Source organism: Motacilla alba, chromosome 2, assembly GCF_015832195.1.
Source record: "Motacilla alba alba isolate MOTALB_02 chromosome 2, Motacilla_alba_V1.0_pri, whole genome shotgun sequence".
NCBI classification, from domain to species: domain Eukaryota; kingdom Metazoa; phylum Chordata; class Aves; order Passeriformes; family Motacillidae; genus Motacilla; species Motacilla alba.
In genome coordinates this window covers 81,746,906-81,763,256 of record NC_052017.1, presented here as the reverse complement: position 1 = coordinate 81,763,256, position 16,351 = coordinate 81,746,906, and the positions used below count along the sequence as shown (strand labels likewise).

At 39.5% G+C, this 16,351-nt stretch overlaps 1 protein-coding gene across 1 annotated transcript; it reads left to right on the top strand.

The window, feature by feature from the left end:
• Window positions 1-34: 34 nt before the first annotated feature.
• Window positions 35-12,930, top strand: SRD5A1 (steroid 5 alpha-reductase 1). The gene is made up of 5 exons (XM_038129952.1): window positions 35-411; window positions 2,451-2,617; window positions 6,512-6,613; window positions 8,781-8,931; window positions 11,095-12,930. Exons 1-5 carry the CDS (start codon window positions 86-88, stop codon window positions 11,159-11,161), a joined length of 813 nt encoding a protein of 270 aa, XP_037985880.1. The 5' UTR covers window positions 35-85; the 3' UTR covers window positions 11,162-12,930.
• The last annotated feature ends 3,421 nt before the right edge of the window (window positions 12,931-16,351 follow it).

Genomic DNA, 16,351 nt, shown 5'->3' with positions numbered 1-16,351 from the left:
GCTCCACCCACAACGGGCGGGGCGGCGGCGGGCACGCCCCCGGCGGCCACTGGCGGTGCCAGATGAACCGAGGCGGCGGAGCGCGATGGGGTTCGCCGGCGATGGCGGTGTGTGCGCGCTGTGGCGCCGGGCCGAGGGCCCCGAGGAGCGGCGGCTGCTGGAGCTCTTCTCCTACGGGCTGATGGCGCTGGGTGCCGTCTCCGCCCTGCTGCTCTGCTTCATCCCCATGCCCTACGGCCGGTACTCCTCGCGGCGCTTCGGCTGGCTGCTGCCCGCCCGCCCCGCCTGGGCGCTGCAGGAGCTGCCCTCCCTCCTCGTCCCGCTCGGGCTCGCCGCCTGTGGCGGGGCGGTCGCGGCCGCCCGGCCCAACCGTGTCCTGCTGGGCTGCTTCCTCCTGCACTACGCGCACAGGTGCGGGCTCGGGCGGGCGGCGCTGCCCGCGGGCACCGGCGGGGCTGGGGCGGAGGGTGGGGGCTCCCTGCCGTGCTGGGGGCAGGAAAAGGGATAGGTCTTCATAGAGACACCTGGTTGTCGCTTCCCGACCGACGGGGTTGAGGGTCTGTTAATTAGCGTTTGTTACTTGGTATAATAGTCGCTGACGTCTCTTCTGCCTCGCTGCGCTAAGATATGCCCTGTGTTGTTACGGTAGCCGGTGAATGGCCGTGGCGGTGCGGTGCCGGCTGCCTTGTGCGCGCCGTGCGCTGCGATGCTCCGGCGAGCAAACGGAGCGCTTGGCGCTCCCGCAGCGTGCCGCTCCATCCCTGTGCTGCTGCTGCTGTGCCTCGTGGGGACTCCCGCTTCAGCAGTGCATTGACCAGGCTGTCTTAAGGTCATTGTGTTACAACAAGGAAAGTTCAGCACCGTGTACTGATATAATCTTGATGTTGCTAAACAATAGCTATTTTCTAATTATATTGTTCAACGTTGTCTTTTAACATAGCGTTCGTTGCAGGAGTTGGACTGGATGAACTTTGTGTGTTTCCTCCAGCTCAGTATATTCAATGATTCATTAAAATACTGGCAAAGCTGAAGCTGAGTGCCCTATGTTGCCAGGTAGCCAACAGTGTTCAGGCATCTTGTAAAAATACTTAGAGAAGTCAGCTTAGTTGGAGCCCAGGTGTGATCTTGCTGTTCCCTTCAAGTTATGGACGGTAGCTACTTGTCACACTCCACAAGTAAATTTGCCACCAAGACAGGAGGGTTAGATTTGTCAGGTTTATTTTAAGCCACTCGTGTGGCTGATATGTTTTTGGTTTTTTTTTAACTTATTGAGAAAAGCTCTTACGTTTGACCAAGTGTATTCCACAGCCTTGTAGTGGGGAGGTATACGACATATGGTTGGCCTGGAGGCTGCCTTTGAAAACCTGCAGTTGTGTCTTTGCTGCCCCTTTTTCTATTCTTAAGCATAAAGACATTCGTTTTCATATGGGATTAACTCATCCTTGATGTCTGGGAATAACTAGGAATGTGAGGCAATGATTTGTACAAAAAGGTGAGTTATGCTGCAGTTTATTTTTTTCCAGTTGCTTGTTGCTATTGCTAAACCTGAGGGACTCTTCTGAAGGTAAATGTAGACTGGAAGAGACCTCTGTTATCTAGTTCTGTTTCTTGTAGCGTTGCAGGCTTTAAATAATCCTGTAATGAATTTATTACTCTTTCTGGAAAGCTGTTAGGGTTGGACTTCCTTTGGAAAAGTTATTTTGAAGCAGTTGTCCTTGGGTAGGTGGAAAACACATGAAGAATGCTCAGGCTTCAGTGATCCTACTTCTGTATCATTATAGATCATAATTAAATCAATAGACAATTGGGAGTTGGCTAGTTCCACAAGAAAGAGCACAAGAGTATTCACCTGCTCTTCTTGTTTGGAGCTAGTTTGTTTACTTGCATAATCCCCAGGAAAAGCAATCAAGATTCCTTTCCCAAATGGGATGGCAATTGTGGGTTTGTCACCTCTTTAGAAGTGTCATAGAGTCGACCAAAACTGTCAAGGTGAAGCAATTAATGTTTTGGCTTACAGGGTAGGGAGGAAACTGAGGTGAATTAAGTTAAAGGGGATTGACTTTCCCCCTGGAAATGCTGGGGGAATTTAGTGGAGGGGTCTTGTTTCCTAGCTCATCTTGGAAAGCTTGATGATACAACTGAGGGTTTAGGAACAAGAATGGACTGTGCTTAATATCAGTTGTCTTTATTCCTCTCACCAAAGTAATTGCTTTGGATGCAAAGTTCAAAATTTCTGCCATACAGTAGAGAGGACTGGTCTTGTAATTCCAACTAGGCAAAAAAAGAAGAATGTTTTAGATGTTAAAGCAAGCACAGCTATCCTTTCAAACAGACACCAAGGGCTGGTGCTGAGAATTTGTAAAGTAAGGTAGTGCTGACAGTGTTTGGACTTCAAAACTATCTTTTTTTTTTGTTAATACAATAAGTTTTCTTTACTTTGTTCACTATAGGGCACTCATCTTTCCCCTTCTGATCCGTGAAGGAAAACCAACACCGTTTTTAACTTTTGTGTTAGCGCTTCTGTTCTGTGTTTTCAATGGGTACTTGCAGGGCCGAAGCTTAACCACCTACGCAACTTACCCTCCAGGCTGGCTGGGTGACTTGTGCTTCATTACAGGTGAGTGAAATCATGTTATGAGAACATCAGGTGTAATTTTCCTCTGTCTTCATAGCTCTTAATTTTTTATTGTGATTTTATAGCATGTTCAATGCCATTTTATAAGTCTTCTGATAATTTTCTCATTGGTGTAGCTGGAGGCCTTTTAACCTTCTTTAACCTGTGAACTGACATTTCTTTCTGCAGTGCTGGATGATCTGATTGTTGTCTTTACTCTCTAACAGCCAAGTAAATCCAGGTCACTTTTTTTTTTTCTCATAGAAGCTTGAAGCCTGTAACCAGTAGCATGCAGGTTTAGAAGAAGCAAAGCTTTTCTGCCTAACACGTAGATTAAACTAAAGTAACAAATTCATGGAGTAAAAAATCTAGCAAGGATAGATGCTAACTACCGATATGCCATGGCAAATGCTACTAGTCCTTGGTATCTACACTGGATACACACACAGGCACCAATCCAGCTGCCCTTGTAATTGGGGGGTGGCTTTGTCAGATGACAAAACTGGCCACACAAGGAAGGGGTGGAGGGGCTGATCATTTGCTCCCAATTGGGAAGTGAGGTTACATTTATACTTGAAGCCAGGGATATGATTAAAAGACTAAGGTATTTAGTGACCAAGTATTTTATTTACTCAATTTTTTTTTGTTTCCTAGACATCTACTTTTGCCTACTGTCAAAATGATAATATCATTTCCTAATGAAATCCTTACAGAATGATCATTTTTGTCTGAAGATAAAGCAGAATGTTCTGCCTCATCAGTCAAAGGCAGAGTAGATCCTTGATCTGAGTCAGTACCCTTCTTTTTGTTATTCTGTAGCCAGAGCAAGTTAGTGTTTCTCATTTATTTCTCAAGCTTTTTACAACCAAAAAAAAAAGGTTGTTTTTTTTTTTTGTATTTATTCCAGTGTTATTTTGGATGACAATAGAGGACAACTGTGCTGAATGCTGTCATGAATATAAGGTTGAAGAAATTTCAATATAAGTAGATTCTCTTGCCAAGATTAGGAGGCAGTTCTGTTTGTGTGCTAAAAATAGAGAAACTGAGGTACAAGGGAATGACTTCAGAGGGCACAAGAATATATTTGAAATTTTCTTGGTCATTTAAAATTTCCACTTTACTTAAATCAGAATCCAGCCAAAAAAAAAAAAAAAAAAAAGATTAAAAGATTGTTGGTCAAAACTGTTGAAGACTGAAGCCAGGCAGGCTTTGTTTTCAGTACCTTAGTCGAAAGACATCTCAGTACAGTGCTGTGAATGAAGCATGATTAAGGAGCCATTAATCCATTCCTCCTTACTCAGTATCTTTTTAAAAAATCAAGTCAATAAGATTTGTTGCTCAAGTTTCCTTGGGTTCTTTTGGGTGGTTTTGTTTTGTTGGTTTTTTTTTTAAGCTTCAAGGATTTCTGAAAGATGCAAATGTATGAATGACAATTCATCTGCCTTCAGTTATGAATACTTCTGTGCATGAATTAGTTTGGTTTGTATTTGTGATTTTGTTTGTTTGCTTTTTTTTTTTAAAAACAATACCAGTTTGAAATATATGCTTATATATATTTCTAGTACCACTAAGTGGTACTAGAAGTGACATGCTCCTCTGGTGACTATTGTTAGTCAATATAGTGCTTTAAAAAGTTATCCTGAAAACTCAGGAAGTGAAGATTACTGGTATACATATCAACCACTTTAATAGTGTGACCACTGCTGATTTTTTGAGATTGTAATTCCAACAAATCTTGAGATAAAATTTGGCATGCCTGTTAAACAGCTAAACTGAAGACTTTATTTTTCTTCTTATTCCTGTAATTAGAATATCTTTTGGAATATTTTTGTTTTGTAGTTCATACCAACATAATTGGATCTTAGCAATTTATGCTTGCTGTCTGGTATTCATCCCAGCTGGGAACCTTCAAATACCTGCAGTATATGCTTATGGCTTTGGTCAAAGCAAATGCCAAAGTGAAGGATTGTACCCTGGGTACTCCCTGAACAACTGGACTATTATGTTCTAGTACTTCAAAAATATCTGACAGTGTCTTTAAGCTTCTGTTTAAAATTACTAAAAAAATACTACTAGAATATTAGAAAATAATGATAGCAAGAAAGCATATTTCCTGGTAGTTAATGTGATATTTCTTAAGCTGTATGAAGTTATATGTGGAAGCTAAATGAGAGAGTGTCTACAAATAGCAGCCAACCAAGACTAAATATCTGGAAGCTGAAATGACTTAAATTTCCAGTGAAGACAGAAATTTGGGCAAGTCAGGCTGATTAACTATCATGATGAGAAGTTTCAGACAAGTGATGTATTCTCTGACTGTGGAACCTATTATATGGTTTGTCTGTTTTGGAGAGCACAATAACTTATATCTACAGCATCATTTGATTTGGAGCAGGAATATGGTTTTGATGTGATTTCCTCATGGTTTCTCTGGACTTTGTGTTGGTTTAGTTCAGAGTAGTGAACATGTGTGTTTTCAGAGGAAACAGGAATGTTCTACTTCAAATGCAGAACCGTGAGCTCGCAAACTAAGATCGACATCTTAATCTTTCAGCATGAACCTTACACCTGAATGCCAGTAAAGAGCTTGTGAATTTACCAAGAGAGCTGGTGATAGCCTGAAGCGGTAGCTGCTACAAACAGGACACCAACACCTCTGTGCCTCGCTCTTGTGTCCTTTCCTAATCTGTCTGCACTTCTAGTTGGAAACTCCTTTATTCCTTTGCTTGCTTTAGCGTCTTCAAACCCTTTGCAGTATGCCATGTCTTTTCTTACTCCTTTAAGTCCCTATTCAAGTACTTCCTTCGAATGTTGATGGCTAACTCTTTTGTGCATCAAAGCACTTTTTTAGTAGCAGCTCTGCAAAGCAAACAGCACCTGTAACTCACAAGGTGCAGGTTATAGAAAATCACCACCTCAACTGCTGCATGAAGGTTTTTATCTGGCAGCCTGGCAATTAAGCACACGTGCTCTCTTCGCACATCAAACCTGAAGAGCGTGTATGCATTGTCCAAATCTGGGTATAATCTTGTAGGCAAGGGATGTGGGTTACCAGTGTCTCTCCTAATATTGATAGGTATCTGGATGCTCCAGATGATTGTGTCTTGTTGGGAAAACTAATCACAGAATCTGAGATGAGGCAGTGGCTAACCACAAAACACAGACCTTATCTGTTCCTTATCAGCAGGTAATGCTGCCTTCAAGAGAAGATAACATAGGTAACATGTTGCCAAGGGATAAAAATAATGAATTTCAATCCTAAATTCCTCTTGATTTATCCCACCCTCATGGCAACATAAGGATGCAGAATGTGACAACAATCTCAGTTTCTGTGAAAGGCTGTAATAAATGGCTAAACCATTTTGCTGAATGGCACAAGTAAATGGTACGTTAATTCCTTCACAGTTGTATTCCTCTTATTGCACAGAAATCTGTTGGGGAAATTCTGATATGCTATCAGTAAAATAGTCAAAGGAGAGTGGGGCTAAGGTGTGTCCCTCTGGGAAGGTTAAAAACAGCTGTTTCTTTCAGTGTGTAAAATTTTAGCGTATTTGTTTTTCTGTGTTGAAGTTAGGGAAACATACACGTTACATCTGCATATATGCATGTACATACATTTATATAAGTCTTGCAACATAAGAATAAACTTCATTTTTCAAGTGCTATTTCCCACCTAGGGAGCTGTTGATACTGTTAGTTCTGCTGATTGAAGAGCACAGTGTGGGACTGGGACTGTGCAGGATGTCACCAGAGCTGTTTATCTGTTTATTACTACTGCTGTTTATCTGTTTATTACTACTGCTTTGAGACAATATGCCTAATGTGATATCAGATTGTAGTTTGTTTTCTGAACAAACACAGCACACTAAATATAGTATTTTCAATATTTCTTTTCAGGTTTTTTAGGATGGTTGATTGGCATGGCCATCAATATTCATTCTGATCATATTCTCAGAAATCTGAGGAAACCAGGGGAAACTGGTTACAAGATACCAAGAGGTAAGTAAAATGGTATGGAAATTAATACAACAAAAAGAGGTATCTCTCATATAAGAAGTGGAGAGAGCTGGGAATCTTCAGACTGGAGAAGAGAAGGCTCAGGGAGATCTTACCGAAGTTTATATATTAAGAAGAGATAACCAGGCTCTCCTTAGTGGTGCCTGGTAACAGGACCAGAGGCAGCGGACACAAAATTCAAGCACACAAAATTCTATCTGAATTTTTTTTTTTTTTTTTTTTTTTTTTTTTTTTTTTTTTTTTTTTTTTTTTTTTTTTTTTTTTTTTTGCCTGGGAGGATGGTCATACACACAGGTGTGGAGCAGGTTGCTCAGAGAGATTGGAGGGAGACTCAAAACCAGGCTAAGCATAGTCCTGGACAACCTGTTCTGGCTAATCTTGCTTCAACAGTGGTGGTTGAACAAGATAATCTCAAGACATCCTTTCCAATCTAAAATTATTCTGTGTGAAAATGGCCTTCTAAAGCTTGGTGTATTTTAGACAAGATAGTAATTTATGATATAAGAAGGAACTGGAAATAGCATTTTGTTTTCTACCACAGGAAGTGATTTTATACTTGGGAAACATTTTTTCCTCTTAAGCTAAGTATTGTAAGGAATCTGTTTCATTATATCATTTGGCTTGTGCAAATCTTTGGGTTTCTTGACCAACATTTGGCTGTATTTTTAAAAAGGGGTAAAAATGTAACAGCATTGCCCAACTTTTCAGAGAATCAGCACGTGGGTGGAGAAGAAAGACCTAAATTATTCACTCAGTGTGGGGGCAGCAGGGGAATGAAGAAAGTACTCAGCATGTGACCCATCTCATGTCTGATATAAGAGGGAGGTACCTGAAGCAACTGGAGAACAGCAACAATTTTGAAAAGGGGGACACAGGGAAAAGAGGACAGAAATCCAAATGAATTTGGCATTGTAAATTCTGGCCTTCATGGGAAAATGGAGAATATGAAAGGTTTTCTTATGGAGCCTATATTAAAGTGTTAAGGTTTATTATCACTTTTGGAAACAGGCACTCTTCTGGGTACATTACACTCACTGATAGCAGAAAGATAATACTACCTCTGAATTCTGTTATCTCACTACATTTTTTTTCTTAGTTGTTGCTTTTTCTTGGTTGTTAATTTTTTTTTAAATAAAACTGTAAGAACTAAGATATATAAGGTAGACTGTTATTTTTCACCAAGAAGGTGAAAATAATTATAATTTTAATAGATGTAAATTGAAGTGCTCATGTAAAAAATGAATATGAATGTACTGTACTGTGTTCAGTGTTAAAAAGGTTCTGAAGGAAATATGTTATTTGCTCTAAGATCAGGAGTAGCTGGTGTTTTTGATGTTGCTTATTCAGTTTAAGTGCTAGAATTTAACTTTTCTTTTGCCACAAAAGTAGTGTAATTAGAGCAAGGCCAAAACATATCCTTTATTAAATTTGCCAAATACTTGTTTGTTTAGTCCCACTGGTAAAGCACATACTGAGATGTTATCCATTTGTACACTGGCTTTGGAATTAGGGTGAAATTCTTAATTTATAAAATTCCCAGCAGCGGAGTACCAATTGTTTATGCACAATTGTCTATGCAATCAATTTAACACAGACTGCCAAATTTTCACTGAGTGTAGAGGTTGAAACAGCAGATCTGATGAGGAATGGGAACAAAAGTGCAATAACTCAGTAAGCTAAAGGATAAATTTGGAACTTTACTTCATAAAAATAGTGTTGTTCATAATTAACTTATTTTCTTGTGAAGAAAATAAGAAATGAAATTGTAGACTAACTAACCCTATGAGTATTTTGTGGGATTCAAAGGGAGTATGTCTTCTATTTCTACATATTTTTAAAAAGTTTTAGTGTATGATCAAAGAACATGTCATTGAGAAATTATTCACAAAGGCATGTACTTGCTTCTGATGCTAGTAAATCTGCTTTTCTTTCTTTATTTAAAGAGGAAAAGTGGAGCTACAAAAGGTCTATTTTAGAATGAGGTCTGAAGTGTTCCTTCATAGTACAGCTTGAACTGCAAAATGCTATCTCCACTGCCTTTAAAGATTAAATAGAGACATGTGTGATATAGCTCCTACTTGGTGTACAGAAAAGATAACATGGAATGTCTTTACTAAGGTATTTTAAACTAACTCTGTCCTGCTTTCAGGAGGAATGTTTGAGTATGTCAGTGGAGCCAACTTTTTTGGAGAGATCCTGGAATGGTTTGGGTTTGCCCTTGCCTGCTGCACCATTGAAAGCCTTGCATTTGCATTGTGTACTCTCTTCATCCTGGGCTCAAGGGCAAGACAACATCACAAGTAAGTGTTCCTGCCTTGTCAGTTCTGCTGTCTCTATGCCACACTGCATTTCCATTTCACAAATTATGCCTCATCCTACAGGGATGTTGCAGAGCAAGTCTTGTGAAAGACACTGCTGCTGTAGGGCAGAATATGATAAAGAATAGTCTGAGAAGGTTAAGTACTGCAGAATTTCAGCAGAGCAGTGCAGAGCATAAACACAGTACAACAAGGTGGTCAAAATAACGTTTAAATGAAGATAGTTCATCCTGGATTTCTAAAGACTATAGACAAGTTTAGCAATATTGTCTTAATTAATCAAATACTATACTTTGTCTTCTCAAACTTGTTTCTCTAATACATAAATTTTTGAAAATCACCCAAGCTGTCTTTAACAGGCACACTTTATAGTCATGTCTGTATCATATTGTCTATAATCAATTGTATGGATGTTATGGAAACAGTTCTGATAGATGATTTTTAATGAAGTCTCTGCTCTAAACGTTCTGACTGTTCATGTACTACATTTGTAGTGTGGCTTTCCTGCTAACAAGAAGGACCATAGTTTGGGGAGACTTGTTTCCTGAAAGGATTCTTATTAAGGAATAGCATGCTTAAAAGAATTTTAACATGTTAATTTTATTTTGGTTATTTTCAGATTCCTGCTTTGGTTCTCATGTTGAAACTTATGTTATGAAACTCATGTTGTGGCATAAGAGGAAATAAATATGAATTTAAGGAGGAAACAGGTTGAAAAAAAAATACTGACCAATACAGACAAAGACCATGGGCAGCCATGTCTAGAGTCCTAAAAATCTCCAGGAAGAGATTTTCCTGTCCCTTGTTTGTAGGATGTTCCTGGTCTGTAATACCCTCCCAGTGAACAAGTTTCTTCTGCTATCCAACCTGAGCCTTCCAAACCTGTTGCCTTTGACTGTCTCTTCCTGTTTTATCACCTGCTATTAGTGACCATAGTTGCAGAGTGTCTTGAGTTGGGAGGAGCATTTGAAGGTTGTCCAGTCAACTGGTGTGTGGCAAACCACAAGGTTGCCCAGAGCTCATCCAATTGAGTTCTGAGTGTCTCCTCCTTGCCAGATGAAGCAAGGCCAGGTTCTCCTGCCTCTCCTTGTATACTACCTTCTTCAAGCTCAAATTCCATGGTTGATTTCCATCAATCTTAAGCCTTGATGGCACTCTTTCAGAACATCAAGAAAAGCTAAATGTTGTTAAAGGAGGTTGTTTACACTAAAGGAAAAATGCATGAAAATGGAATAGGGGTACAGGAAAAAATCCCCAAGCAACTAAAAATAGCAAATCCATGTAAGTGAAGAAACATGTTAGTGTCGTTTGTTTATTTAAAGAACTTAGAATAACTGACTGAAATGGATAAATAGTGTAATAATTGTATTCCCTAGATTCAGGTTATCATGCATTGCATGTTTTGTTCTGTTTATTCCAGCTTTAATCTTGCAGTTAGCTACTGATATTATGAATATCTGCACTTTTGAGGAGTCCAGGTGAACTTAGTTCTTTTATTTCAGAGAAGCAGAATAAATATTCAAAAATGGGAGTAAACATGCTTGTTATGAAAGGTGAAAACACAAATAATATCTGATAGTGCTCTGCATTTTTTAATTGTCTGGATTTGAAAATAGTGATGGTCTTTGAGGGGTGTTAGCAATAAGGCAAGTGCTATGTTCATCATGTTCAGTTTGATTACCCAAATTCTAACTGCAGCCAAAGACACTTCTGTGCAGAATGGGACTCTCATGCCGATGTGTGAAATATCCCTTGCTTCTATGTGAAGTCATTATGCAATGACATGTTTTTGATTTTATTTTTTCTCCCTCTAATTATAAAGTGGGTAAATACTCAGTATGTGTAACACCATGTGTTTTGAAAGAATGGGTTATTCCTTCCTTGACATATCTCACCAATCTGTTGGTTTGATTTCCCATTGCTGGCAGCTGTAACTTAATTTTGTTATATTTGGTGATTAGATGTCATTAGGATAAGTGCAGTAAATGCCATTTTTCTATCCAGAGTAGGTTATAAAGGTTTGTTGTTTTTTTTAATTAGACAAAAAACATGTATGGATTAAATTAAACACATTGTACAATTGTTTCATTTCCTCAGCAGTGTTTTGAAGACTCAATACTCATCAGATTTTTCTTTGTTTTTCAGATGGTACCTTGAGAAATTTGAAGACTATCCAAAGGACAGAAAAATTGTCATCCCATTTTTGTACTGAGTTGTGCTTTTAACACTTTGAGATGGATGCTTTTAGTAACAGCCAACATTTTACAGATGCTGGCAGGTTAGCAACACACTCGGATCATCACTGTGACAAAGCCTCTCCATCAGTGCTGCTATTACTTACTGCTTTTTCCTCTTAATGGTAACCCAGAAATCTGATGGACAGGGTGAATAGGAACAGAAATGCTTTTCCAGCAGTGAAGCACCTTCATAAATACATTAGGCAATGAGTCTGAATTGGCATAGTGGGAAGTACTGTGCACGACTTCTGATGCTTCTTTTTCTGCCTGTGGGGGCTTCTGCTGTTGCCACTCAATGTAGTCAAGCTTTCCTGAGGATTGTGCTGTGAGCTCAGCCACCCTCACTGCAGTCTGGATGGTGTGTTCTGCCTACATACACAAATAGGGTTGATTTTATTTTTTTCCCTTGCTTTACTAATCCTTTAAATTCCCCCCACCTGCATTTCCAGAAGAGCTGGTGATGTAGACCAAGGAATTAGATGAATACAGTTGCTTTTAGATGAGAGGCAGTGTTTTTCCTTCTCTTTGCATCCTTACAAATATAGGGATACTGCACAGACAATATCTAATGGTATTTACATAAAAGTTGTACTGCTAATAGGTTAATATTGTCATCTACCTCTTAAAATTGATAGCTATCTCAATATGCAATATATGTCTTCTCACTCTAAACTGGTTTTGGAAGTCTACTTAGGATACTTAGGCCAATCTAGCCTTGTTAACAATTGTGTAATGTTTTCTAACTTAATTTATAAAAAAAACCTTGAGATTTAAAAAATTTTTCTTACTATGCTTATTTAAAAAAATCACGTGTCTTCCTGCTTCTGTTGCTAACATTCTAGATTATTTTATATTCTAAAATTCTGGAGCCTTGTGCCCATTCTCATACCCCAACCTTTTGCTCATGAAGGACTCCAGAATGGTTTCAAGAACATGATGGGATCCCAAGCATACAGATTTTCAAGTTATCTGTGTCTTTTGCATGACTGTAATAATAAAGAATCTTTTAGAATTGCTGACACAAAAAAAAAACAAAAACAAAACAACTAAAGAAAAAACTAAAAAAACCCAACAATCCAACAAAGCCCCCAAGTGAACAACCAAATTCTAATAATTAAAAAAATTTACAAAACATACAAATGAACACTAACTAAAAATCCTTTCCACAAAACCCCAAAACTCTGCTGCTAATGAAACTTGAAAATAAATGGAATTCAAACTTTTGCCAAGTGTCATCTGCTCTGTTTGGACTTTTATGTTGGGTTATGTTCTTCAAAACAAATTAGTAACAGAATTTTGCCCGATGCTAAGTTTTCCAGTAGGGTGTTGCTGTAAGATTTGTTTTGATGGGCAGTCATGATGCTTGCTGGAGAGGGAGGATGGTGAAGAGTTTGATTTACTCCTCAATGCTAAAATGGAGTTATTTGACAATGGAAGTTCAATAGTTCACTTAAAGCATATTCTGAAGACAATTTTAGAATCTTAGTCTTACATATCAGGATACTTCTAAATCCTGTCACCTCTGCAGCATTTTTTAAAATAATCTTGTCTAAATCATCCACCTATCAAAATCTCTTTCAGTGGAAAAAAAGATAGGATTCAAAAAACACTATCTACCCAAGATGTTTAAACACTTGCATAGTTTATGGTGTGTGGTCTTCAGGGCAGCCAGGACAAGGGTGAGAGATGTGAAATCTTGACTCCATGTTTCAGAAGGCTGGTTTATTATATTATGATATATATTATATTAAAAATGCCACACTAAAACTATACTAAAAGAACAGAGAGAAAGATGGATCAGGAGGAGAGACAGGAATAGAATGGAATGAATAACAAAGTCTCGTGACTGACCAGAGAGTCTGAGCCAGCTGCATCCTTGATTGGTTATTAAGTAGAAACATACAACAAGGACCAATCAAGGAAGCACCTGTTGCATTCCACAGTAGCAGACAGTCAATTGTTTGCATTTGTTTCTGAGGCCCCTCAGCTTCTCAGGAGAAGAAAATCCTGACAAAAGGATTTTCATAAAAATGTCGTGGTGACATGGATGAATTAATATCTTTATTGGGTTTGTGTGGCCAGGTTTTGGTGATGGGGGCTACAGGGGTGACTTCTGTAAAAAGCTGCTAGAAGCTTCCCTCAGGTCTGGCAGAGCCAATGCCAGCTTGTCCCAGGGCCGACCTGTTCCTGACCAAGGCTGAGCCCATCGTGAAGGACAGTAATGTCTTTGTAATAACAGATTTAAGAAAGAAAAAAAAGATGTTCTTGGGCAGAGCAACATCTGTGCAGACACCAAGTGGAGGAGTGGGAGGAGGCACTTCAGGTGCTGGAGCTAAGATTCCCCTGCTGGAGCTGTGCCCCTGCAGCCCGTGGAGGACCATGAGATTGCAGAGATCCACTTGCAGCCTGTGGAGGATCCTCATGCCAGGGCAGGTGGCTGCCTGAGACGAGGCTGTGAACCCATGGGAAGCCTGTGCTGGAGCAGGGTTGTGACAGGGCTGTTTGGAGAGAGGAGCCCATGCAGGGCAGGTTTCATGGTGGCACTTGTGACCCTGTGGGGGACCCATACTGGAGCAGGCTGTGCCTGAACCGCTGCACCTGTGGAAGAACAATCCACATTGGAGCAGTTAATGGAGAGCTGTTGCCCACAGGATGGACTCAGATTGGAGAAGTTCATGAAGAGCTGTCTCCCATGGGAGGGACTTCATGTTGCAGCAGGGGAAGGCTCCTCTCCTTGAAGAGCAGGAGAAACCACAGAAACCACAGGCTATGAACTGATCGTAACCCCATTCCCTGTCTCTCTGAGCCTCCCTGGGGGAGGAGGTAGTGCTTGGGAAGAAGAGAAAGGTGGAGGGAAGGTGTTTTTAAGATGTATTTTACTTTTCATTATCCTGCTCTTTTTTTGTTAGCAATAAATTTAGTTAATATCCCCAACTTGAGTCTCTTTTGTCTGTGGCAATATTTGATGAGTGATCTCTTGTGGTCATTATCTCAACCCATGAAGCTTAGGCTTTGGTTTCTTCTCCCTGTCCATTTGTGGAGAGGAGTGACAGAGTGGCTTTGGTGGACATGTGGCATTTAGTCAGGGTCAACGCACCAAAATATCTTATATCTTCAGGGATATTTGTTTAAAAAGCACTAATGGGACAACCTACCAGTAAAAAAATCACCTTTCTGCAGCACTTTAGACTCTAATCTAACACTTCTATTTTTTTGCCTTTTTTTTAAAGGCAAATTTTTTTTTAATACTAAGCAGTGAAAGAAAGGTCAGCGTTTATTACATCTCTATATTCAAGAGCTGTAGCTCTCTAGTCAGTAGACTTCTATCATAGTTTCTAGAAATTTGAACAGATGTCTTGTTTTTGCTCTGCTACTATGCTAATAAATATTTATCATGCCTAAAAGTTCAGATGGTTTGCCCACATAATGTTAATTTATGGTTTGCCTACAGTGGGATAGGATCTGAAGTGTGATAGTCTGACAGCTTATCCCTGTTCTCTCTCTGGTTACAGAAAAGGAAAAGCTAAGGTCTGTGGGCTGTGAATGTCAGCATGTTTAGAAATGTTACTTAATTGGATCAATAAGAAAAATCCCAAACCCAAGCCACACGGTTTTGTTCTTTGTGTGATTATATTTTATATTCTCATTATACTTCTAAAGCCTTCTGTAAGTAAAGTACAGATTTTATTTGAGGCAGTTCTTAGAGTGCAGGTTTTATGAGGAGCAGCTGAAAGAGCTAGGACTATTTAGCTTGGACAAAAAGGGGGCCCAGGGGGAATCTTACTACCATCTACAGCTGCCTGAAAGGAGGTTGTAGCCAGGTGGGAGTTCATCTCTTCTCCCAGGTAACCAGTAATAGAGTGAGAGGAAATGGCCTTATGTTGTGCCAGGAGAGATTCAGATTGGCTATTATGAAAAATTTCTTCACTCAAAGGGTTGTCAAGCCCTGGAACAAACTGCCTGGGGAAGTGGTGGAGTCACAATTCTTGGAGGAATGCATGTAGTTGTGGCACTGAGGGAGATGGTTAAGTGGTGGACTTGGAAGTGCTGGGTTAAAGGTTGAACTCAATTAACTCTGAGGTCTTTTCCAACCTAAACAACTCTATGACTACCACATTTCAAGACCCAGGTTCATTGGTGAAAGCATATAATCAACTTGGTCAAATGCTTGAACTGTCTTTTGTTTAAACTATATCCCACTTATTTGTCATCACTTGTGATCCCTTTCCTTTTCAGCAGCTCTGATAGATTTTTCTGTTGGAAAATATCTAATACTGAAGCATTTTTCTCAAGAATAAATAATGGGAAAATGAACTCTGTTCTGTGCATTCCAGAGGGAGAAAACATGCATACTTGCTATTGGGTATATTTGTAGTTATTTTTAATAGAGATGCTTCTAGTCAGATTGATACATCTTTCCCCCAGATCCCTTACCAATAAAACATGATTTGTGGTGTCTTGCTTGAATACTTTTTTTTTTTTTCTGTTAGTAATCCCCTCTCTGACTTGTGAGATTGACCAAGGCTTTTGTACCAACAATTTCATTATCCCAGCTGAGATCTTGGGGAGTGTAAAAACAAGATTGGATTAGAATGACCTAGATGCATGTGTGAACTCGATGAGATGCACTCAAAGCAGTTATTAAAAGTCACAAGGTAAATTTGTCTATGATACATTCTTAGTTACGTAAAACAAAGTATGTAGCTGAGATGTTCTACACTTGCAGTTAGAGCAAAGATAAACAGAAGCAGAGGCTGCTCACTTGGGTTCCTCTCCTGCTGCAAGGTCACTTTTCACTTGAAAAAATTGTAGCACCTGCTGTTTCAACTATTTTAATTGATTTCAGCATGATGTTATCTTTTGGGGGGCTGAAGATAGTATACAAATTACTTGTATAAACTTGAATTCTTCGAGCAGACAGGAAATCCAGAGTGCCTGACACAGTTTTTATATCCTGTTTGTGATTGAAATACATTAATAACTTTTGTATGAGACTGTCCCAGTCTGTTCTATTCTCCTCAGTTTTACCAGATACAGTTGCAGTTGTCAGGGCAGCCTTTCATACACACATCCATTTCGTGAGGAAGGCGATCTCAAGTTAAAATTGCACCACTTTTTGCAGTGATGCAACATATCTATCACCATCTATGTGCTCATGTGCCCAC